This window comes from Littorina saxatilis, linkage group LG5, assembly GCF_037325665.1.
Source record: "Littorina saxatilis isolate snail1 linkage group LG5, US_GU_Lsax_2.0, whole genome shotgun sequence".
Classification (NCBI taxonomy): domain Eukaryota; kingdom Metazoa; phylum Mollusca; class Gastropoda; order Littorinimorpha; family Littorinidae; genus Littorina; species Littorina saxatilis.
The window spans coordinates 48,829,396-48,854,501 of record NC_090249.1 but is presented as its reverse complement, the minus strand read 5'-3'; the positions used below and the strand labels follow the sequence as shown (position 1 = coordinate 48,854,501).

General features: G+C 42.6%; 1 protein-coding gene and 1 long non-coding RNA gene across 2 annotated transcripts in view; one reads left to right on the top strand and one right to left on the bottom strand.

Annotated features, from left to right (window-relative positions):
* LOC138967354 (uncharacterized) overlaps positions 1-25,106 on the top strand; it is a 221,119-nt gene that overhangs the window by 110,948 nt on the left and 85,065 nt on the right. The gene's annotated exons all lie outside the window — the stretch shown is intronic.
* Positions 76-23,999, bottom strand: LOC138967347 (uncharacterized). Its single transcript, XM_070339873.1, has 19 exons — positions 23,621-23,999; positions 22,003-22,996; positions 21,566-21,707; positions 20,735-20,850; positions 19,532-19,730; positions 19,042-19,175; positions 18,162-18,303; positions 15,857-16,033; positions 14,954-15,082; positions 14,018-14,139; positions 13,047-13,237; positions 9,531-9,644; positions 8,672-8,899; positions 6,009-6,193; positions 4,963-5,076; positions 3,389-3,604; positions 3,090-3,254; positions 2,276-2,364; positions 76-642 (listed from the first exon to the last, which is right to left on the bottom strand). The coding sequence occupies exons 2-19, from the start codon at positions 22,970-22,972 to the stop codon at positions 374-376; spliced, it is 3,702 nt and encodes a 1,233-aa protein (XP_070195974.1). The 5' UTR covers positions 22,973-22,996; positions 23,621-23,999; the 3' UTR covers positions 76-373.

The following is a 25,106-nucleotide window of genomic DNA, read 5'->3' as shown; positions in this document are numbered from 1 at the left end:
TTCTTTTATTGTTGGAATGAATCGGAGGAGAATAACGAATGCGTATAAATGAAATAGTAGCCTTCTGACTGACAGTCGGTATTTTAGATAATTCATTCCTGACAGTCACGCGTCCAAGGGAAGTAATTTTCGAGCGGGCTGCATTGACTCAGCCAAGAATGTAAACTTTCTTCGATTAAAGACATTGTAGCATGTCTAAAATCTTCGGACTTGTGTTATCAAGCTGTTAAAATCACCAAGTAACTTTTAAGTATAGTTTCAGTTACATGAGAACTCATTCTGATGAACAGAATTTGTGAGCCACAACCCGACAGCTGCCCTTTAATGTCCATCTCTCATGTAGACATGCTATTCAGGCATCCACATACAATCTTCAGAGCCTGACAGCAATGATGCCCTCATGTCCATCCCTCATATACACATGCCACGCAGCACCAGAGCTGGGATTCAAACCTGCCCCCTCTCCTTGCTGGCCGGAAGGGGGAGGGGGAGGCAGCAGGACAGGGCAGAAGTCACGGGGTCCCGGACCCAGGCAGGGCAGGATTGACAAGAGCTGACCGCTAGGACTCAGCCGGCACACCGTCTCACGGTAGAACAACGTTGACCATCCCTTGTGCATGGTTGTGCTGATCAGGTAGCCGGCTGTGTAAACAATGAAACAAAGAAAAGAACAGACATTACCATGTAGAATCAAAAAACAAGAATTGTAGATTATTGGAACATGTATTTAAATTACTGCCAAAACAAAACGTTAAATGTACAGTACATCCACCCAGTGGTCTTTTAGTGAGAGGAAGACAAACGCAAGTTATGATAACTATACAGGGGGATCAGTCAACAGTGTAAGTTATGATAACTATATACAGGGGGATCAGTCAACAGTGTAAGTTATGATAACTATACAGGGGGATCAGTCAACAGTGTAAGTTATGATAACTATACAGGGGGGATAAGTCAACAGTGTAAGTTATGATAACTATACAGGGGGATCAGTCAACAGTGTAAGTTATGATAACTATATACAGGGGGATCAGTCAACAGTGTAAGTTATGATAACTATACAGGGGGATCAGTCAACAGTGTAAGTTATGATAACTATACAGGGGGGATCAGTCAACAGTGTAAGTTATGATAACTATACAGGGGGATCAGTCAACAGTGTAAGTTATGATAACTATACAGGGGGATCAGTCAACAGTGTAAGTTATGATAACTATACAGGGGGATCAGTCAACAGTGTCCCTTCATTGCAGGTAGCCTTACATGACAGCTACAAATATGACATAGGGACCACAGAGAATTATGTTCCTTATTCATGACTTGCAGGACCCCGTGACCCAGCATAATCAACAGAGCCAAGGTGAAAGCCATGGCATACGTTTTGTTGGGGGAATTCAAACTTCCGGTTAAAAAACACGTGGAAACTTTACTACATTGTACAACATGGATTGTTTTAAAAGACTGATCAGCACACAGAACCCCATCTATGCAGTAACCCAGCTGCAGCCACTCACGTTGCAAAAGTAAATCCACAGTGAAACGTCCTAGCATAAAATTCTCACATGCTTAACTGAGTGGGGAATATATTTCACCCGTTGCGATACAGATTCCCAATCTCTATTAGCTGTGGAGAAAACGAGCAGCGATTACGTCCCTTTGTTTAAAAAAGTGGATGTAATGATACATTTGACTGTGACCAAACTTGTCTGGTGTCTAAAAGAAGTGAAAAGGGAAAGCCGAGACTTATAATGGCGGCCACCTGCATATGCTCAGTCCCAAACCCTACTGCAAGTCGTGAATTGGGAGGTGTTCTCTTTACAGGTACCACTGTACAAGGGCTGTGTTGGTGTGGGGGGAGGGGGGTTGTTACAGTCCCACAGCATGGAGCAGGTATGTAGCTATCAAAACTGGCGACCCGAATGGGCGGTTCTGGTGAGGTTATGCCCCCTCTTTCTTTCGGCTGGTAACTGGCGCCACCTCGCGGCAAGATCACACGAGAAAGGAAAAAAAACTTGCATTGGTCCCAAATAGCATATCGGTTTGGTAACAGTTCGTGTGTAAGTCGTGTATTTTATACGGTAAACAGACAATGGTCGGTTCTGGTGAGGTTATGCCTCTTCTTTCTTTCGGCTGGTAATTGGCGCCATCTCGCGGCAAGATCACAGAAGTTGTCTCGCGTTATCACCCCAGAACCGCCCATTCCCCAGCAATGGGATGATAAGTAATAAAAATTTAAACAAAAAAGTCCAAAGACAAGGAGCAGACTAAAACTTACGGGTTTGTCCGATGTAACAGACTTCATTCACATGACCCGGCACTTTCACACAGAACGCCATCTCCACGACTGAGTCCGGGGCTGAATGTCTGCAACACACAGTTCAAGCTGATGAGAAAAGCACCTTTTGGCATGCAACTTGCACTTGATTGCATGGAGAGAACACATAATTCACATTAGTTGTAGTTCCCACCAAAATATGACATTTGACACAGTCTGACAGAGGGAAATCAGTCCAAGTTCTCCCAGAACAGCGAGGCTAGCAGTAGAGGTGAACAATGACTGTTCAGGGATCTGTGTCAAATGTAATATTTTGGTCAAAAATACAAAGAACATTTATGTATCGCTCCATTTTCATAACAGCTCCTTCTATATTATACTACTAAACACTCATAAACCTGCACTCTTTTTTTGTCTTAGCCAGCCGCCTAAATAAGAGTTTTAGTCAGCCTCGTATGTTACTTATGGCTCAAAGAAGGGAAATCCAATGTTCAATTGATACAGACAAAGTAAATGTTAGTGAACAGATCCAAGAAACAAAGGAATGAAAGCGACAGTTATATAACGGACCAATCTCCTGGCACTGAAGAAAATAACAAGTATTGAAATAAACAAGCGACTTTAATCCTCTTCTTTTTCAAAATCAGCAACAACTGACCAAATTGTTCTTTTCTCACCTTCTTCCTCTTTCCTTCTTCTTGTTCCTTCTCTATTTCTCAATCCTTACACTTGAACACAAAAACTCACTCCTTCCCTGTGCTCTCTCCCCTCCTCTCCCCCCCCCCCCCCCCCCCACACACGCACACAGACATACCTTTCCTGCAGTGCCAGCATCAAGAGAAAATCATTGACAGCAACAGGAACCAGCACGGTGGGAGAGCTGGATGGTGACGTCACTCGCTGTTCCGTCAGCACCGACACTCGCACAGGTGTCACCACCAATGTCGTGCCGTCATCTGACAGGGTGCACTGACATTCACTGTAACACAAACACTGACATTCATCGTCACGTAATTGAACGAGTGTACAGAACACCAGAATCACCTTTGGAGGCAAAACCAGTCAAATAAACAAATTACAGTGTCTGTTTATAATTTGGCACAAAGTCCATACCTGTCAGGTGGACACAGCAGTGGTTCTGGCAGCAAGGTGTCGGGACGCACAACTCGGACACCTTCCTTGCTCACCACCAGCAGACGGTCAGCCACGACCTTCATCTCCATCAACTCAGGGTCAAGGACGTGCACGTGCACCTCAGGCTCTTCCTGTTCAAACTTGATCTCTGTCAAGGTCGGCATAATGTCTTGGGCACCAACTACCTGTCCTCTGCTAAAATGGAAAAAATAAAGAAAAATGAAGAAAAATCTAACAAACAAATAAATAAAATCATATATATGCACACACCCAGGCACTCTTACGTACATGAACACATAAACTCACTCCTTCCCTGTGCTCTCTCCCCTCCCCCCCCCCCCCCACACATGCACAACCACCACCACCATCACCACCACCTAGCTCATAATAGAGGAACATAGCACAACCTTAATCGTTGTGATTTCTCCACTAATTTTAGCACTATTACCTAATGTGTACGCGCATGCTCTTTAACACCACACATACACATCTGGGTTCTTTGTTTCTACTCTTATGATCATTTCGTCGCTGTCACCGCCTTTGCGCTGCGGCAGCCATCGAGTCGCTATACATAGAAACACAGCTTATCCCTACCACATTAACACTCCATTATAATCCACTGTAGCACTGAGTTAATGTTTGGTACAGTGGAACCCTCCTTTGAAGACCCCCAAAAAATCTGGGAAAAATCTGGTCTTAGAAAGGAGGGAATCTTAAAGGCACAGTAAACCATCACAGATACTGTACAAACACCCTTTCCTTTACACACTCACCGCTTTTGAACATCCTAAGTGCCCTCCGTAAAGAGCGAGCAATTTTCAAAGAATTTATTTTTGCGTGGTTTATCTTACCCCTGAGCCATCGATAACCCGTGTGATCCAGTTTCCTTTTTTCACAATGTAGTCGTCAGTTTGTGATTTCAATGCGACTCGCTGTAAGCTTATCTGCAATAGCACGTTATTGCTATATTGCGTGAATCTAAATGCAACAAATGCCTGCGATTCACACAAACTAGAGCGTTGGCAGTTGACTGTTCAGATGAACGGGCGCTAGGCACAATCGTCGTCTGCTACGACAAAGACGGTTTGCATGACATGTTTCCGGGCTTTTCTTTTTTCAAACTTTCAAAACTTTGAATTGTACTGATTTTGTCTTGACGAAAAAGAATTCTTTTATGATTTAAGAATGTTTGTGTAACAAGCTGTCAATTCAATATTATCTAGATTTTAAAAGTTAGTTCTAGCGCCAAAATGAGGTGCCTGATTTGCCGATCAGACGGTCCACGAAAATAAATTCTTTGAAAATTGCTCGCTCTTTACGTAAGGCACCTAGGATGTTCTCAAGCGGTGAGTGTTTAAACGAAAGGGTGTTTGTACTGTGTGTAAAAGCCTGACCTGTGATGGTTTACGGGAGGCTTACTGTGCCTTTAAAATGGAGGTCAATATACATAGGTTTTGAACAGAAACTCTGAAAAACAAGGTCTTACAGGGGGGACGGGGGGGGGGGGGGGGTCTTAAATTGGGGGTCTTGAAAGGGGGTTCCACTGCACTGACCTTTGTCTGAGCTTCTGTATGCAGTAAGAGGAGGATCCCAGCACACACTGCATGTGGTCAAACTTCAGGTCAGCATTGGGGTACACCAGCACTTTTCCGCCTTGTCCAAAGAACCTGCACACACAAAATTGTTACAGGTAGGTCATTTACTTTTTGAAATAAGGAAAAAGTGCAGTTTATTTGTTGTTTTTGAATTTTTTTTTTTAAATGTGTGCTTGATTTGCTTGTCTTTTGAGTTTGTGTTTGCTTGAATAATTCCTGCAATTTGTTCAATCTTTCTCGCTGCAATTTATTACTCTCTTTTGCTAGTTTGTATGATGCCGGCCTGGTCGTGTGTGTACATGTGTTTGTCCAGGTGTGTTTGTCTGTGTGTGCATCTAGCTTGCCTTTATATGTTAGTCTTGTTTGCTGCGTGTTAAGTTTACCTTAATTTGACCATGTAAGTGTAACATTTTTACACAGGTAAAATGTCACACAGTGTGAAAGTTGTTTTGAGTTATTGTTATTGATGGTCAACTTATGTGTAGACCTGCTAGTGTCTTATCCCCCTTTGTGTGTACACGCAAGCACAAGACCAAGTGCGCACAAAAAAGATCCTGTAATCCATATCAGAGTTTGGTGGGTTATAGAAACACAAAAATACCCAGCATGCTTCCTCCGAAAGCAGCGTAAAGCAGCCTGAATGGTGAGGTAAACACAGTCATACAAGTTAAAACCCACTTGTGCAAAAAGCATGAGTGAATGTGGGAGTTTCAGCCCATGAACGAAGAAGAAGAAGACTACAGGAAATGCACCTGTGTGCATTCCTTGCATACAGGAAAAACGCCTACAGGAAGTGCACCTACAGGGAATGCACCCACTTTAGGTTGACTTAGACCCCTTCTGTGTCACAGGGTGTACAGTGCCCTCCGTCCCACAATGTTTGTCAGCTAGGGCACCAAATACAGTATGTACGAAAACTCAGATGTGGCGGGGCTCGTAACGCAAATGTGGCCTGCACCCCTTTAGCTGCTAAGACTGTCTCAAGAAAAGGAACCATTACGTACCTGAGATATTGGTTCCGTGCACCTGCCTCCACATCTCTGATGCACAGTATGTTTGCACGGGGAACGGTGTTGCCGTGGCGACCAATGACATCCAGCATGACTGTGTCCACGAACTTGTCTCGCATGGATTTGCACACATAGGTCTCAGGCGAGGCGAATGTCTCTTTCTTGCTGATGTCCACAAACTGAAAGGGAAGAACACCAAAAGAACATTCAAAACACAGATTAAAACAAGAATAAAACAAGTGGGGTAAGGCAAAATTACTACATTTAGTCAATGTGTCAAACTCACAGAACGCACTGCATTTTTTCACCGAGACAATACAGCTTCATCAATCCCCATGGCAAGGAAATTGCTGACATTTTTCACCTGGAAAACACAGTGAAATTGACAAGCCTGTATAGCACAGAAGCGTTTGCACTTAATTAGCAGAAAAGCGTGCTTTTCTGTATTCTTTTTGACTTTCTGAGCTTGTTGTTAATCCAAACTTGACATATCTGTATGTTTTTTTAATCTGGAAATGATAACAAATACGATAACACCATTTTGGATCGATTACTAACATTTACATTTTTATTAGAATTTTGCAATTTTTAATGACCAAACTCATTAGTTATTTATTAAGCTTCCAAGCTGAAATTCAATCCAGACCTGTTTACCCACACTTTGACTTTGGTGTACTTTTCACCGAGATTCAGCGTATGTTCAAAATATTGAGAGTATTTTGCAACTCACAAGAAACGTTCATGAGCTATTGCTTCAAGGGCAGCAATAACATTGTCCGTTTTCAGAAGTGGAACTTTTAGGCATTACTGCTTTTAGCTTCGACATTTTCGTCAACGTGCTGGACTCGACGACAACAATGGCGGCAAATAAAGTCTCGTCATATCACGTCTCACGTGATTACATTGACCAATCGTCAAAGCTGGATTTTCTCCACGGGTATATCGCGAGAACAGGTTTGGCAACCTACTTTCGATTTCTTCTTCTTCTTCCATTTAGTGATCACGATCAAACTTGAATATTTTTTTTACGATCGTCGTATATTTTTTCTCTCCAAACGTATTGGTTGTATCCTTGGCAACTTTGCGTACAAAATATGGCAAAATCGTATGGGTAAACAGTGCTGTCAATCCCATAGTCTGAGCTTCATCGAAGATTGCTTGACCAAAATTTCAATCAATTTGATAGAAAAATGAGGGTGTGACAGTGCGGCCTCAACTTTCACAAAACGCTGAAAATGAAGTCATCAAAGTCATTTATCAAAAAAATGAAAAAGCTTCTGGGGTTGATATCATTCTCTGATTCTTGAAGATCCGTTCAGTATTTTTCTCTGAATCGCTCCACACACACACACACACACACACACACACACACACACACACACACACACACACACACACACACACACATACACCATGATCCTAGTCTCGATTCCCCATTTATGTTAAAACATTTAGCCAAAAACTTGACCAAATGTAAAAACACAGAAAGGTTGAATGATTGGAATGTTTCATTGAGGACTACCCAAACCAGAAAGATCGAGCTCTCTCTCTCCTTGTGACTGAGGCTAAATCAACTTCAATGTGGGCTTTTGTAGTAATTAGTTCATGTGTGGAACCTTTCCTTTTGGCCTCGCTTACTTCAGCTTATTTTGCCTTACGCTGTCACACCTGGACAATGATAAACAAGAAGAGCAAACGCTCGATCGAGTCACTTTCGCAGTTCTGAATATTATATGAGGCATCAGATGGACAGGAAGAAATTGCTATTCACAACACAATGAGTCACGTTCACATAAAATTTGAGCCCGGTCACTTTTATAGTTTCCAAGAAAAGCCCAACGTTAAGTTGTGTGTTGCCGAACAGAAAAGGCTAGTTATCTCCCTTGTTTTTCTGATAACGTTCGTAAAAGGCTACAGATGTAAATACTTTGATGTAAAGAATAATCCTACAAAGTTTCAATCACATCCGATGAACTTTGTCAAAGATATAAAATGTCTAATTTTTCCTTTGACGCTGACCTGTGACCTTGAAAAAGGTCAAAGGTCAACGAAACCATCGTTAAAGTGTAGAGGTCATTGGAGGTCACGACTAAACAAAATATGAGCCCGATCGCTTTGATAGTTTCCGAGAAAAGTCCAACGTTAAGGTGGTGTCTACGGCCGGCCGGCCAGACGGCCGGCCGGACGGCCGGCCGGCCGGCCGGACAGACTAACACTGACCGATTACATAGAGTCACTTTTTCTCAAGTGACTCAAAAATAATGAGTGACAAAATTGCAGTTTTCAACTCCTCGCAAGAAAGTCGATAAAACTTGGTCTTTTTACAAATGAATAGATGCCTCAGGCATATCTGAAAGGCTTTTAAAGGCTCGTGCACCTAGATGTGAGAATTAAATTCCAATGTATCGATTGAACATTGAATTTTCCTTCTTTGAACCAATGTGACGTCAGAGTCCGACAAAAAGTCATATTTAGGTTGATGTAGCTGAGGTGCATATTTGTGTGCGTTCAATCTTAAAAAATAACAGGAAAATCGATTGATGCTTAAATGTAATTTGTATTTTTGACTAAGATATGACATATTTTACACAGATCTTGAGTAAAAAGTCATATTTTTCATCAAAAATAGAAATAAAGTATAGTTACTTCAAACATACCAGCAGGAACGGACGAAAAAAGCCCATGATTCCCATTACACAGAGGGTGTTCCCGTAGCTGACAAAGTCCTTGACCTCCAACAGGAAGTCTTGGCCATAGCGCTTCAGCCCGCTTTTGGATGCTAACGTACCGTGCATTCGTGCACACCATCTGTTTTTCCAACGATAGCATGGTCGCTTCTTGTTCTCGCTCATGGAACTGACAATACTCCCAATCTGACTTGCCTCCTGTGAAGAAGTAAAAGCTATTTTAGGTATCATCATGATTTTATCTTCAAAACATAATTGAAATTTTGTTTACAGGCAGAATTCGGAGAGAGTGAGCGAAAGAACGTTGTGAGTGGATGGATGAATGTTATTTGATTAAATGTCCCACAATGATGTGCTTGGCAAATCACAAGAAAAAGAAAAAATGCACAGCAAATTGAGACTCTTAATCCAACGAGGAAGATTGCTGTATAAAGGACTGAGAAACTAAGGGACATATAAGCGCTGTAAATTAAAATGAACAAGCAACAATCATCCTCAGCAAGTGAAATTGATTCACACTGAAACCCGACATTATTGATATATGATACCAATACACACACAGCCTGGCAGTGACCTTTACAAGTCATTTTCTGATATGACTTTAGTCACTGAGACAAATTTCGTTCTCAAAACATGTTGTGATTTTCTCAGCACACAGGAAATACACCCCCTCCCCCCCCCCGATGCATTCCCTGTATACAGGAAAAACGCCTACAGGAAGTGCACCTACAGGGAATGCACCCACTTTTGGTCGACTTACACCCCTTCTACTATACTTAGCTACCACAGGCCCTAGCTACATCCAAAGTGAACTGGTTTATATACTCACACTGGTTTGCTCAATGAAGAGGTCATGTTTTTTTGCATACTCCAGGCCTTTCAAAGCCTCCTCCAACTTCTGCTCGTTGTCGGCAAAGCTCTGGTAAATTTCTTTTTCCATTTTCTGCCAGAAACATGCAAGAAGGTCATAATACCCTCATGATTTCATGATCACACTATGAATGGGCAATATGTTTTCAAGGGATTTTTGTCTGAGTCATTTCAATCAATATAGTAGCATATGTAACATGATGTAATGAATTCAATTCTAACGCTGACTTACATAATAATGTGTTATTTATTTGTTGAAGCGTTTACAGATTCACGAGACTTTATGATACAGTGGAACCCGGCCATTGAAAGACCCCCCAATTCAAGACCCCCCAATTCAAGACCCCCCAATTCAAGACCCCCCAATTCAAGACTTCAAGACCCTTTTTCAGATGTTCTGTTCATAACCTCTGTAAATTTACCTCCATTTTAAGACTCCCTCCTTTTTAAGACCTGATTTTGTCAGCTTTTTGGAGGTCTTAAAAGGGGGGTTCCACTGTACTACAAGACTTTTTCACCATTCAGTCTACAGCAGAAGAGAAGACAACAGCAACAGACGAGATATTGTTCTTAAATAAAATGTTGCAGTTGTGCAAAAGCTGTTATGTTGGTATATGGGACAATGGATGTTTTTCCCAGAGGGGGGATCAGAAAATAATGAGGGAACCAAAGGCTCTTTTATAGGTCACACGTAAAACACAGTGTCATTTTCAAGATGGCTGCCTAAAGGCCTGTCCAGACACTCCAGGCTGACCCTGTCCACATTTGACTTATGCTCAAAACGGCACGCCGCAGCGGGCTATGATCGCGAAGCGTTATCTGCAGAAGAATAGAGCGTGTTCTAATTTCTCTGACACAGACATAGAACGACGGAAATTTGACCAATCAGAGAAAACCAGAGCGATGACGTCAATCGTCAGATCGAGTTGGATTGTGGGTAGACTCTAAAGTATCTCTTCGACACAGATCGGCGAACTTATCGATCTATACAGAAGCCACGAATCCCTGTGGAATACATTTTCCAAGTTATACAAAAACAGGGACGCAAAGTTCGCGGCGTGGCAGTCGATGCAACTGTCACTGTTTTGTATGTACGCAGCCATCTTTGCAAATTACCGCTAGCGTGTTGACCTTCCTGTCAGGTGACCTTGACGCTTGCGCTCCACTGATACCGCTTTGCGAAAAAAGTCGTCGATGTGTAGCCACTCGGCAAAATCCCGCGCGACGCACAAAACGGCCTGCGGCGCAAATAGCGTAAAACGGCGTCCAAGTCTGGACAGGCTTTAACCAGTGCTTGTACACACATCCTGTAAATGGGGGGATGAATCATTTTCACTCTGTCTGTTATTCTGTCTGCACCCCAACCTCTGGATGCCAATAGATGATGTTCGGAAATAACTTTGTTTGTTTGTATGGGTTTGTATGGGATGTGAAAGAGTTAGTACCCTTGCTTTTTGGGGACAAACAATCGACACGTGGTTCCTTTACATGTACACTGTGATTGGCCAAAAATGTCAAGTGGGAAAATGCGTGAGAGAGAGAGAGAGAGAGAGAGAGAGAGAGAGAGAGAGAGAGAGAGAGAGAGAGAGAGAGAGAGAGAGAGAGAGAGAGAGAGAGAGAGAGAGAGAGAGAGAGAGAGAGAGAGATCAAATTTTAGTCTACGAGGGTTGTGGCATAAGCATTATAAACAAGCTTCTTTTCAACCAGCCCTCGCCCAGAGAGGGACTACTCTAATCTTATATATACACAAACGTAAATCAAATAGAAAAGATAAACATAAAAGTAAAAAATAAAAAATAAAAAATAAAAAGGCATAAAAACTATTCACAGGACTATATACACGTTGCAGGCTATACACAAATTCTTACGTTATGATCAAAATTGGGAATTACCAGAACATGTTTAATGAAACACTGATGCTATATGCAGACGCTCATCAGTAGTAAACAAACCAAATTTCAGTAGTTTTTAAAATGTTTTAGTAGTAAGCTGTAACGACAGTTCAAGACATAATTCTGCTCACAAAGCACACAAACTGAAACACTATGACGCAGTAGAATGGGAATTACTATTTATTAACAACCCAAGGTGAAACATCAACACTGTTGTCTTCTTTGGTGACAGAGCTGGTGTCTCCTCTTGATCTCCTCTTCACTACTGTATATGAATCTCGCACTCTTTTTTTCTTTTCCATGTTTCACTTCAATCACAAGTTGCCACACAGATGCTGGACGAACTAAGTCTAAGAACAAAGACTCAATGCTGAGAACACGCGCGCTTCTGGTAAATCGGAAAACGTCTTTTCAGCGCAACGGCCAACTAATTGGTCAAAACATCTTAAAACAGAAAAAAAAAAAAATGTTTGGAGTAAAACATTGGAATTTCAGAATTTTAATTAAAAATCATACACTAAGAACTGCTTTACACATTTTTCCTACCAAAATACATGTGACCTTGACCCAAGGTCAAGGTCATCCAAGGTCATGCAACACAAAGCTGTTAATTCAAGACATAGGAAGTACAATGGTGCTTATTGGCTCTTTCTACCATGAGATATGGTCACTTTTAGTGGTTCACTACCTTATTTTGGTCACATTTCATAAGGGTCAAAGTGACCTTGACCTTGATCATATGTGACCAAATGTGTCTCATGATGAAAGCATAACATGTGCCCCACATAATTTTTAAGTTTGAAACAGTTATCTTCCATAGTTCAGGGTCAAGGTCACTTCAAAATATGTATACAATCCAACTTTGAAGAGCTCCTGTGACCTTGACCTTGAAGCAAGGTAAACCAAACTGGTATCAAAAGATGGGGCTTACTTTGCCCTATATATCATATATAGGTGAGGTATTGAATCTCAAAAACTTCAGAGAAAATGGGAAAAATGTGAAAAATAGCTGTTTTTTAGGCAACATTTATGGCCCCTGCGACCTTGACCTTGAAGCAAGGTCAAGATGCTATGTATGTTTTTTGGGGCCTTGTCATCATACACCATCTTGCCAAATTTGGTACTGATAGACTGAATAGTGTCCAAGAAATATCCAACGTTAAAGTTTTCCGGACGGACGGACGGACGGACGGACGGACGGACGACTCGGGTGAGTACATAGACTCACTTTTGCTTCGCATGTGAGTCAAAAATCCGGAGCACCGTATTCTGCATATAAAAATCGGAGAAGTTACGGAGAAACCGTAGATGTGCACAGGTCTGTATATGGACAGATATGATCAATATAAAAATAATCAGAACAAAGTCTTCCATCACTGTGACTTTTTGTAATTTGACATTAAATGTAAAGAGAGGTGTTTTTTTTAAAGTATTGAGACTCGTTGGGACTCGAACTGATTCCGGGAGAGATATATATATATATATATATATATATAGAGAGAGAGAGAGAGAGAGAGAGACTGAAGACAGACAGACACAGACAGACAGAGCAAATGGATGAGAGGTACATTGTCCCAACACACCTTGTGCAATGCTCTCCTGGCTACAGCCCTCAGGTTGACTTTGGTACGCTGACCGCTTGGACTGGTCAGCTGTAGGTATGCCACGTATTTGTGGACGTTCAAAGCCCGACATCCCCCTGTGGTCAGCAAATGGACCTGCCGGCCTTCCTCGTCCGAGTACACTTCCAGGGAAGTCAAGGCAAACGATCCGTCTGTGCGAGTGAAAATCTTTACAAGAACAGTTAACATGCCTACATGACGTAACAACCACTGCCAAGGATCACAGAGTTTTTCATCGATATAATTCACCTTTCTATAGCTACCACCTGTCTATTGCAACCAATTTTGATTGGTCCCTTGGGTGGTTGTTATAGACACGTTCAGAGTGACGTTAAATAAAGGATTTTATCATAATTATCCGACAGGTTCAACTGTATACAATAAATATAACAGAATACAGTGGAACCCAAATTCAAATGTAAGACTTCCCCCTTTGTAAGACCTTGGTTTTTCTGTTCATAAAATGTGTAAACTCCCACGTACACTCGTGTTTTTTGCACGAGTGGAATTTTACGTGTATGACCGTTTTTTACCCTGCCATTTAGGCAGCCATACGCCGTTTTCGGAGGAAGCATGCTGGGTATTTTCGTGTTTCTATAACCCACCGAACTCTGACATGGATTACAGGATCTTTTTCGTGCGCACTTGGTCTTGTGCTTGCGTGTACACACGGGGGTGTTCGGACACCGAGGAGAGTCTGCACACAAAGTTGACTCTGAGAAATAAATCTCTCGCCGAACGTGGGGACGAACTCACGCTGACAGCGGCCAACTGGATACAAATCCAGCGCGCTACCGACTGAGCTACATCCCCGCCCCATCTCTCCACTTTAAGACCTGATTTTCTTAAATTTGTAGAGGTCTTAAAAGGGGGGTGCCACTGTTCATTTGATTCTGATCTTATACCCCAGCTTCACGTGGCCAGCGACATACTTGAATATTCCTCAGTGTACACTTGCTGTTGGTCCTGTTGGTTGTGCCGCACAGTTCGACGACTGTTGAACACGGCTCTCTGGACGTACGTGTGACCAGGGGATGATGGCAAAATCAGTTTACTGCCACAAGATAAAATAATCAATAATGACTATAGCTCTACCTGCGTTTTCATCCGTAAAAGACTAACCCTAAGCCCGCTATATAAAAACACACACGCAAACAGTCTGTAAAAGGAGAGAGAGAGAGAAAAAGAGAGAGAGAGTTCACACACCAAGAAGCTAGCACACACATACAAACACGCGCACTTACACACACACAAAGAACCACAAACGCACATAAACTTATATGCGGGCATGTGTGCACATGCACGCACACACACTGACGTACTTCAACCTGCGCGTCCTGCATGTGCGAATTGTGCAACTTATAAGCCCGCACCCATAAAAACGCAGACAAATGGGGGGGGGGGGGGGGGACTTTGCAAGCAAATGCGGAGAGAGTGGACGATGACACTATGTACATATGACGCGCGTCAATACTAATGAGGCGGTGATAAGAAATGAAGCAAAGTTTTGCCAGCCCAGACGGGCAGTGTCTTCGATGGCTCATAACATATCTTCTGTTTGCCATCGTTTCTGCATGAGCATTTCCATATCATACCCACACGCACACATACAGAAACCATCTTTTTAAATTAGATGATAGCTTATACAGGCTGGAACCATTACTTTTTGACAATGTTTTTTTAGTCATACACAAGGTGCTTCTTCAATAAAGGACACAGCTGCATGGTCGAAGTTGTGAAAAAGTCTTGCCTTACATAATCATAGTACTAAAAATACAGTACAGTTCTTTCAGAATAAATATCTATGCCACTTGGTTGATTAGTCACAGGCTTACACTAAAACGAAACAATGGAAGAAAATCTCTCACCCAGTATAGAGGTCAAGGTTAAAGGCTCGGACTGGAGGCAGCAGAAGGTGAAGGTCACCTGTTAAATGACCTTCAGGGGACAAACGCAGTCCTAGAGATTTGCCATTTAGGTCTCCCTCAAACACTTGCCTGAAGACATAAGGAAACTGATTAGGACAAGTACGTCTAACAGATGAATTAGTTCTTATACCAAATAATTGAGACTGCATACTGGGAGTTTTAAAATGGGAGTACATTTACAGAACAAAAAACTCACCAAAAATTGGAGAAAAACAGCTAGGGTCTTAAAAGAGAGGGAGTTTTAAACTGGGGGTCTTTAAAGGGGGGTAACTCCACCGTACTCAGGATGATAATTGTATCCATTAAAAACAAGAAATTCCTCCGAGGTAGGAAAAATACCCCCGTTGGTCAAAGGGAAATAACCATTCTCACTGCCACCAACTGAGAAGGTTATTTCCCTTTGACCATTAATATGCGCCTCTATAAGTCCTTGTAGAATCTTAATCCACCAATAACTCCCTAACCGTGTGTTTGACTGGTCCCAATTTTTGTAAGGACCGTCTCAGGAATGTATAAAACCTGTTCACCAAGTTTGGTGACGATCGGTCCGTTCATTCCTGAGATCTATCTGCGAACACAAACAAACAAACAAACAAACAAACACATCGAGCGAAACCTATACACACCCCTATACCGGGGGTGTAATAACACAGTGGAACACCCCTTTTGAGACTCCCAATTTAACGCTCCTTCTTGTTTTTTTCAGACTTTCTGTTCATAACCTCTGTAAATTGAACTCCATTTTAAGACTCCCTCCTTTTTAAGACATAATTTTCTTAGAGTTTTGGAGGTCGTAAAAATTGAGGTGGTTCCACAGTAACGAATGACAGACACAGCACTCACAGGTCCCTCACAACCCTGAAGAATCCCAGCTGCGTTCTCCAAACCACATGAAGCGGTTTCATCGGTTTCTTCGCCATCGTCACCGTATCAACCAGGATTCGCCAGGGGGTGAACGAGGCATTAGGCGTGTTGTCGGGTTTGAACTCACTTCCTGGAGTATCCTCTGTCCCTGCAAAGCTATTGGGGGCAGAGGAGAAAGCGATAATAAAAATTCAAAATAAGAATAAAAATAACCAACAAAGTTGAAATTCACACAAATATTTCACACACACTAGCTGGTAACACAACCAGACCTGTTTACCCCCTCAAATGAAAATCAGGAATGCAACTGGTACTTTTCCGTAATTTGAGGCATCTTTGAGTAATCTTTTTTTCAACCATAAACCAGCTTGAAAACGATGAAACGACACGTTAATTCGCGCGCTACCATGCAAAACAAGAACAAAATTGTTAACCATGTTTAACAGTGTTGTACTACACACACAGAAGCTCGATCACACACACCATAAACACACAACACAAGACACCTGATATATATGCAAGTTAACAAAGACAAGTTTACTTTATCTAAAAAAACAAAACAAAAAAAAACAGTATTCAGGGGCGGAGCAAGAGAGTTAGAGGGGGGGGGGGTACAACCTGGGGTCCAGGGGTTGGGGGGTCTGGCTGAAGAATTTTAGCTATTTTATTAACAATTTGTGGCTTATCCTTGATTTTAAACATGATAAACTGGTGTCAGCAGCCACTCATTATTTCTTATAAAGTTAGTATTAAATAATGGCAATTTATCTTCATTGATATCTGCTCCCGACAACAACAAAAATTTCACAGACAGAAAATGTTTTAATTTTTTTTTCTCCACAGACTGAATTTTTGTGTTTTTTGTTGCTTTTTTGACAGCAAGGGGGGGGGGTCCGGAACCCCCGTAACATACCCCCCCCCCCCACCCTACTCCGCCCTTGGACTATTTACAGTCAAGATGCATGTGAACAAAACCACCTTACATTCTGTCACATCAGACATCCTGCATTAAAACCAGTCATAATAACTCTCTCCAGAAGCTACTTTTAATTTTAGAGGACCGATTCGTTTATTTCATTTAAAAATTTTGTTGTAAGTTTTTCGATTTCAAAGAACTGTGATCTTTGCTATATTGGAGAAATATTAATGGAGATCAGTTTTAGACTCAGAAAGACTTGAATTTCGGCAACAGCGCAAGTCACTGATGAGCGCGACCATAGACCTACATCTATGTCTCTGGCGCGACTGACCGTAGTGAGAGATCGGTTCGCAGGTCTGGGAGATTCTGTGGAAGTAGAGACCTAGGTCAAATAAACTCGATGCGAAGCAGGCTCATGTTTTGCCAAACATAATTTCGTGTTTTTGTTTGTTTCCATGTTCATTTGTGTACTGCGTCTAACCTCGGGACACGTGCCGCGACGTGACTCATATTCTAACTGACTTAGCTTTGTTGTTGCACTGATCTCAAGTCGATCACCAAAATGAATGTGGTTCGCTCTTCTTAAACTTCACCGTTTTGCCGATATTTCTGTACAACTTTCGCTTTTTTGGTTGGCATTTCGTCCCCACAGAGATCCTATATTACCCTTCGGACCAATGTCAATCTCAAAACCGCGGAATCCGACAAATACCTTGCTGTGCACATGCGCAGAAAAGGCTGTTTCGGTCAGCCTTGAAATCACAGTCCTGGTGACTACCACAATTTCGACTTCGAATTTTCACGCACGAAAAAGGTTCTCTCGACCGCAATTTCCGAAAGATTTCCGTAATACCGGAATTTAGACCCCAAATCCGTAATAATTCCGGACAATCCGGGAGGGTAAACAGGTCTGCACAACACACTTACAAGTTACATATGCATTTCAAAACATGAGCAAAATACACTCACATATTTGATTCACACAGTTGCTAAACACTCACACCACACACACTACAGATGGTTTAATGGTACATCAGAAGAAAAAAAAACCATAATCTGTACAGTGGAACCCCCTTTTAAGACCTCCACAAATCTGAGAAAATCAGGTCTTCAAAAGGAAGGAGTCTTAAACTGTGGAGGTAAATTTAGAGATGTTTTGAACAGAAAATCAGAACAATCAAAGTCTTCAAAAGGAGGGAGTCTTGAAATAGAGAAAAATGTACAGATGATTTGAACAGAAAATCAGAACAATCAAGGTCTTCAAAAGGGAAATACATGACATGATATTTCAAGTTGTGGGGTCATATAAGAGGGGTTCCACTGTATCATCATTATCAAACAAAATCAGTCTCATCCGGCACAGACCTGCAATAAGCAATGATGGACCGTGCGCTATCTCCCATCCAAGCGTGCAGCAGAGACAGATGCAGACGGGACAACCACGCGTGATTGCTGGCTGTTTGTGCCAGTTCTAACACACCACGTAGTTTCTCACTGATACTTTGTCCTGAAAACAAGAAGACAGTTGTTCATGATTATCACACGTGGAGTGAGATCCAAGAAGGAAAAGCAGCCGTTTTTGCAGACTCAAGACTTTTACTGTCCTTATAAAAACAAGGAACATTTTCCTCGCAGTGTCAGGGGATTAAAACACAAAATACATCTCAGGGAGGTCAGTCTGTAGTTAAACCTTTTGCAGATTCTTTTCGTTGGAAAAGAAAAAAAACAAAACAGAGAAAGTCTTAAAGCCTGAAAAAATACAAATGCATGCTTGCAGCACCCAAAAAACAAAACAACCTGAGTAGCTTTTAAAAACAAATTCATCAAATAAGTCTGCTATCTTTTTGTTCCCACATCCACCTTGGAAACATCCCAAACATATTCGAGGATTAGTGGCATATAGCATCATTATTTTTGTTTGTTTTGTCTCTTGGTTGTCCACTTTAAAGGCCGATAGATCAAAGTTCTTGTCAATTTTTGGTTTTGTCCTTTAAATTAAAAGTCTTATCTGTTTTGAACTTTTGTTTGTACAGTGCAACCCCCCTATTAAGACTCCCTCCCTTTTAAGACCTTGTTTTCTCAGACTTTCTGTTCATAACCTCTGTCCCGCTCCTTTTTGACGTCTTAAAGGGGGGGGGGGGGGGGGGGGGGCGGGGTTTCCACTGTACAATCAAAATCTGTCCTCCATGGTTTCCCCCTCGTACCAAAAGTCACTGTTGTCGAAAGCAATGACAGCTTTTCTTACCTGGGAGGTGGCTGAGGTGATAACACATAACCGACTCGACAGCGGCCAGGTAAGACTCAGGGTGAGTACAGGTAGCTGTTGTCAGGTATCGCCACGCCGACAGAGACTGCAACGCCTTCTCTTCACTCATCACACTGTCAACAAGAAACATCTTCTTTACCTGCTGTGCATGTGTGCCATGTGTGTGTGTGTGTGTGCGTGTTTGTTATTATGTGTGTATGTGCATGACTGTCAGCATGCTTGTATGTGTGTGTGTACGGGTGTGTGTGTGTGTGTGTGCTTGCAGAAGTACGTGCGTGTCTGCGCGCATGTGTGTGTGTGTCAGTGTGTGTGTGTGTGTATGTGCGTGTGCACATGCATGTGTGTGTGCATGTGTGTGCGCACATTTCTCTGTGTGTATTGCATTCTTCAAGTTACTGTTCTTTGCTTCATTTGCACAAAAATCTGCATAAGTAAGAGAGACACACATCTCTACGAGACTATCCCCTACCCCTGATCATAAGTGTTAGCGCACAGCATCAGCAGCTGTTCGTTCACTTCCTCCCTGTCTCCCTGCTGGCCCCTGGTTTGCGGATTCTCCAGCACCACGTCGTTAGACTGACGGAACAGCCTGCGCGCAGACTCCGTGTTGCCTAGGAACTGGCACAGGCGGGCTGCTTCCATCAAATGGTGTGCCTTTTCCAATAGGTCTGGGGGAAACCGGAAGAAGCTGCCGTGAAGTTTTGTACAGTGGAACCTCCCCCCCCCCCTTTAAAGACCCCCAAAACTCTGAGAAAAGCAGGTCTTAAAAAGGAGGGAGTCTTAACATGGGGGTACATTCATTTACAGAGAGTATGAAGAAAAAGTTTGATTGGGTTGGATTTGGGGGGTGAGGGGCAAGAGGGTGGGTGGTGGTGATAGTAGGGGTATTGTATGTTTGTTGGTTGGAGGTGGGTGGGGTTTGGGGGGTTGGGCCTTTTTCCCGACAAACAACAAAAGAAAGTCTTCTATTCTCACACTCAAAGTGATAGTATGTATCCTTTGGGATTAATTGCAGCTAAAACCACTGCTGTGTATTCAATGTTTACCTGTGTCTATGTGAAACAAACATTGTTTACCTGTGGCTGTGTGAGACAAACATTGTTTACCTGTGGCTGTGTGAAACAAACAATGTTTACCTGTGGCTGTGTGAAACAAACATTGTTTACCTGTGGCTGTGTGAGACAAACAATGTTTACCTGTGGCAATGTGAGACAAACATTGTTTACCTGTTGCTGTGTGGGACAAACAATGTTTACCTGTGGCTGTGTGAGACAAACATTGTTTACCTGTGTCTATGTGAAACATTGTTTACCTGTGGCTGCGTGAGACAAACAATGTTTACCTGTGGTTGTGTGAGACAAACATTGTTTACCTGTGGCTGTGTGAGACAAACATTGTTTACCTGTGGCTGTGTGAGACAAACATCGTTTACCTGTGGCTGTGTGAGACAAACATTGTTTACCTGTGGCTGCGTGAGACAAACAATGTTTACCTGTGGCTGTGTGAGACAAACATTGTTTACCTGTGGCTGTGTGAGACAAACATTGTTTACCTGTGGCTGTGTGAGACAAACATTGTTTACCTGTGGCTGTGTGAGACAAACATTGTTTACCTGTGGCTGTGTGAGACAAACATTGTTTACCTGTGGCTGTGTGAGACAAACATTGTTTACCTGTGGCTGCGTGAGACAAACGAAGGAACTGCTCCAAGGCCAGCTTAGTGTGACCTCTGACCCAGTACAGGTAGGGAAGCGCTCGGTCACTGTACTCTTCCACCACACTCTTGTACCTGACGGATTCGAACACAAACAGTTACTTTCATTAAAGACCTTTTACAAAGGTGAAGAACAAAAAATCTGAATTTGTTTTCTTGGATTCAGACCTGTTTACCCCCATAAGTGTTTTGGAGTAATGCTCATCCCCCAAAATAGTAATCCTGGCACAAAAATAGTAATCATCCAGCATTCGTCGCCAATTACAACGCCCATGACAACTGTGTCTGCGAAACGCAATCATGCACATGTATATATATCCATCATTCACAAAGGTCCTAGAAACGTCCACTTTTCGGTGTATTCTTTTCGAAATTTCTGCTTGGTTGGAGGTCTCTTCATGTTGGCGTACTGTAAACTGTGCAAGACAAAGCACATTCTGATTCAGTTTACCGCCAAAAACCGCAGCAGATATGCGCAGAGAGAGATGCGCGCAGAGCGTTGGTTAAAATTGACGGATCGGAACACGAAAAAGATGTTAAAATGTTGGATCGGAAGCGGACAGCGACGGAAAACGGAAAACGTAACCTGGACGTTTTGAAAATCGTAGTCTTGACACGGATAGCGGAATGGCGTATTTTTTGCAGAAAATCGTAATAAATTACGCCAAAATCGTAAGGGTAAACAGGTCTGTGGATTACAAATATTTTAATTTGAATTAGAATTTTGAGATTAAGGGGGAGGAGGGTGTGAGGGTGTGTGTGAGGAGGGGGGAGGAGGGTAGCACTGTACCTCTGCTTGAGATGTGTCAGCACAACGTTGACACAGCTGACCAGTGCTTGATCCTCTTTGTCCAGTGTGGAGTCCACTTTGTCTTTTTTTCGTGTCGGTCGCATGTGGAACGGTACCAGCAAGTCCATCACACTGGCAACCACTGAGGATACAGCCGTATGAATCAGAAATCACAACACACACACATGCATGCATACACACACACATTAGGGCACACACACACACAAACAAATGCACTCACACACACACATACAAATGTGCACACACACAAACACCCACCCACACAAAAGCACACACACACACGCACATAGACACGCAAGCACACACACACTAATGCACATACACACAAACACACACACAAGCACACACACACACATGCACACAAACATGTGCGCGTGCACACATGCACACACACACACACACACTCAATTACTTACAAGAGATTTTATACGCCAACCTCAGCGACTCACTATGGCTCCTGCCAGTTGGCACGTCAGCAAACTGCTGGGAGGAATAGGTAAAGGGAATCACAAAGCTGGCATCACTTGCCCTTTGGTGCAAAGCTGGACCGTACTTTGCAAATTCTCTGCCGTTTTTATGCTTTATTGCCACACCAATCCCCCACACGTTACGCACAGCTGCCAATACCTCAAACTGATGGTCCGTCTTCTTGCTTTCCAGCTGAGCAAGCGTGCGATACAAGCAGGACAACTGAAGACTGGAGAAGGCCTGGGACTGGCGATAAGACGCCATGGACGACTTGACCAGACCGGGCAGCAGGTGATGTGCGGCCGAGCGGTGCGAGTGGCTTGCTGACCACAAGGACTTGGTGCACAGGTCAAACAGGGACGGCACTCTAGCCGACACATTGCTGGCGTCCGACACCAACTCGTCACGCAGGTCATCTGCACTCAGGTCGACGCTCCCCGTGTTTTGGAAAGGAACAGTGTACTCTGCGTAGCACAAAACGCTTTTATCGTGTCCCTGCCTCCGTCGCTTTCTCTTCTGTTTCTTGCTCAGCCCTCTTCTCCGCTCCCCTGCTCCGCCAGTGGAAAGTTTCATCGCTTGCAATGACGCAGATACCATCTCATCGCTGTCATCATCACTACTGCTGCTTGTGACGCTCTCATCTTCATCAGAATTTCTGCTTGTTTGCTCAGGAACATTTTCATCTGCAGAAAAATATTCGGACTCTTCTGAATCTGTGTCTCTGTCTCTCTGTTCTTCATCATGCTGTTTATTAGAGGCTGGCTTGTTCTTGCGTCTTCCGCTGGATTTTATGGATTTATGAGGAGGCGAATTTCCCGACGATTTCAGGATCTCCCAGGATATCATGCGAGCGTATGACGGCCGGCTGGCTCTTTGTTTGATTAATGCTGCAAGTCCTGTTGTGTCACTCTCTGCCATCTTGCTTTTGATTTACTGTTTTCTCTGCAATCAACAGGTCACAAAGTTAGCATTTGTATCAATCAGATAGATTATATATTTTACCAGTAACAACTAAAAATTCAGGAAAGTATGTTGTTAACTGGTAGGTCATGCCATTTGTGTGCAAGTCTCACATTTTTTTGCATTATGAAGTTATTGATATGTTACTAATCAGGCCTTAGTTTGACTGCTTGAATGGACCAGGTGATCTGTGATACGGTACATATATCACACTGGTTTACAAGACATGTGGCACATTCACCAAACAGTAGCAGTCAGACGCAATGTACACAAATAATCACCACCTTACTTACTGTGACAGTGTGTCATATCAACCTATAGCTAGCTCGCATGCATGTGCTGTCGTAACAATCTACGATGGGGATGTATCTGCATTTGCATCTGCATGGGTAACGCTGGCAGAATCCAAAACTTTGGCTTATATGTACCGGCGGAATGTAAACTAACCTGACTATTTTTATGAAACATTTAACAGCTGTTATTTAACACATGTCCACAAAACAAACTAAAGAATTTGTGAAACTCGAACATATACATTCGGAAGTGATTTTTCTTCAAAAGAAAATAAAGATAAAGGAAAGAAAAAAGTATGGTAATTGTGTATACCTTTCACAGAATACAATTGACACTGTCCGGCAGTAAATGGTCGGCCCTGAGAGCAAATGATAAGAAGGCATCAGCACCTTAATTGTCTGCAACACACACTTTCTCTTTCGGTTATGAGCTCTGTCGTCAGTCAAATGCAACGGGACACCCCTTGCATTGCATGGTGAAATGCATACCTAGCGGTAAAACTCTTGCGTCAAAGATAACCATACATTTCATTTGTATCGACCTATTATACCTATATTTTTGATCTTTATCTACTTTGAATTTGAACGAAGCATTCTCAGGTACATGTGGGATAGCTAATAAACTGTGAACGTTTCCATTATCACACGATGAATCCGGCATTTTGTTGCATGTTTACATCGAAACCATACCGCCAAGGGACATCACTCATGTTGAGTATTGTAAGTTACCTCCCATGCTGCTTCATTGGTAAATTGAGTCGAAACTCGGGGGAAATTCTAGGTCGAACACCCGAAATCTTGGTGTTTTTCTGTTTGCTGGAAGTCTTTCATAAATAAAAATCAATGAGATAAACAAAACCATAAAGTATAAAAGGTGCAAACTACGTAAAACAAAACAGTAGCAAGAGCAACAACACCTGACTGAAAACTCACACAACTGAAAACGAAACAAACAAAAAACACCTAAGTGAAAGAAAACACCACCACAATCACAAAACCTACCACCACCAAAAACAACAACAACAACAACACCAACAAAAACAACAAGACAATAATTAATGCAACCACTGAGGGACCGAGGCTGATATTTAGATGCAACTGACAAGCGGTTTTGATTCAGTAGATAACTATTGCAGCATGACGGTATGTTCATGTGTTCGTTTATTCGGTTTTGTTTGCTAACTTGTAAATGTCTGTTTGTCTTTATGTCTGCCGCTGTGTCTGTCTGTCTCTACTTGTCTGTCTGTCTGTCAGTCTATCTGTTTGTATTCAGTGCAGTCTGTCTGTCCGTCTCTCGGCTCTCTGATCCTCTCTTTCGAGTCTCACTGAGTCTCTCGTCTCTCAGTATCTCCAGAGTCTCTCTCTCTCTCTCTCTCTCTCTCTCTCTCTCTCTCTCTCTCTCTCTCTCTCTCTCTCTCTCTCTCTCTCTCTCTCAATTTATACTATGTTCTTACAAAGTTCATTTTATTTATAAACATGTAGCATTAGTTTTCTTTAGCCTACTTGTTTATTCTGTAGCCATTTTAGACTAGTCTCTCAGGGCGATCGAGGGCCAGATGTAAAAAAATCAGATCACTGCCGCTTACTCTATTACCCTCGTTAAATAAAGAATCGTTCTTGTCATGTTCTTGTTCTTGTTTTGTGTGTGTGTGTGCCGTGTGTGTGTGTGTGTGTGTGTGTGTGTGTGTGTGTGTGTGTGTGTGTGTCGGTGTGCCGTGTGTGCGGTGTGTGCTCTTGTGTGTATCATAGTGCGTGTGTGTGTCAGTGTGTGTGTGTGTGTGCAACCCCCCGCGGGTTAG

Excerpts from the sequence above, each read along its gene's own strand:
- LOC138967347 (XM_070339873.1), bottom strand. The coding sequence starts at position 22,972 with ATGGCAGAGAGTGACACAACAGGACTTGCAGCATTAATCAAACAAAGA. Across the intron at positions 21,708-22,002 it reads GTTGGCGTATAAAATCTCTT|TGGTTGCCAGTGTGATGGAC; the intron begins GTAAGTAATTGA and ends CTGTATCCTCAG. Across the intron at positions 8,900-9,530 it reads TCTTCATTGAGCAAACCAGT|GAGGCAAGTCAGATTGGGAG; the intron begins GTGAGTATATAA and ends ACTTCTTCACAG.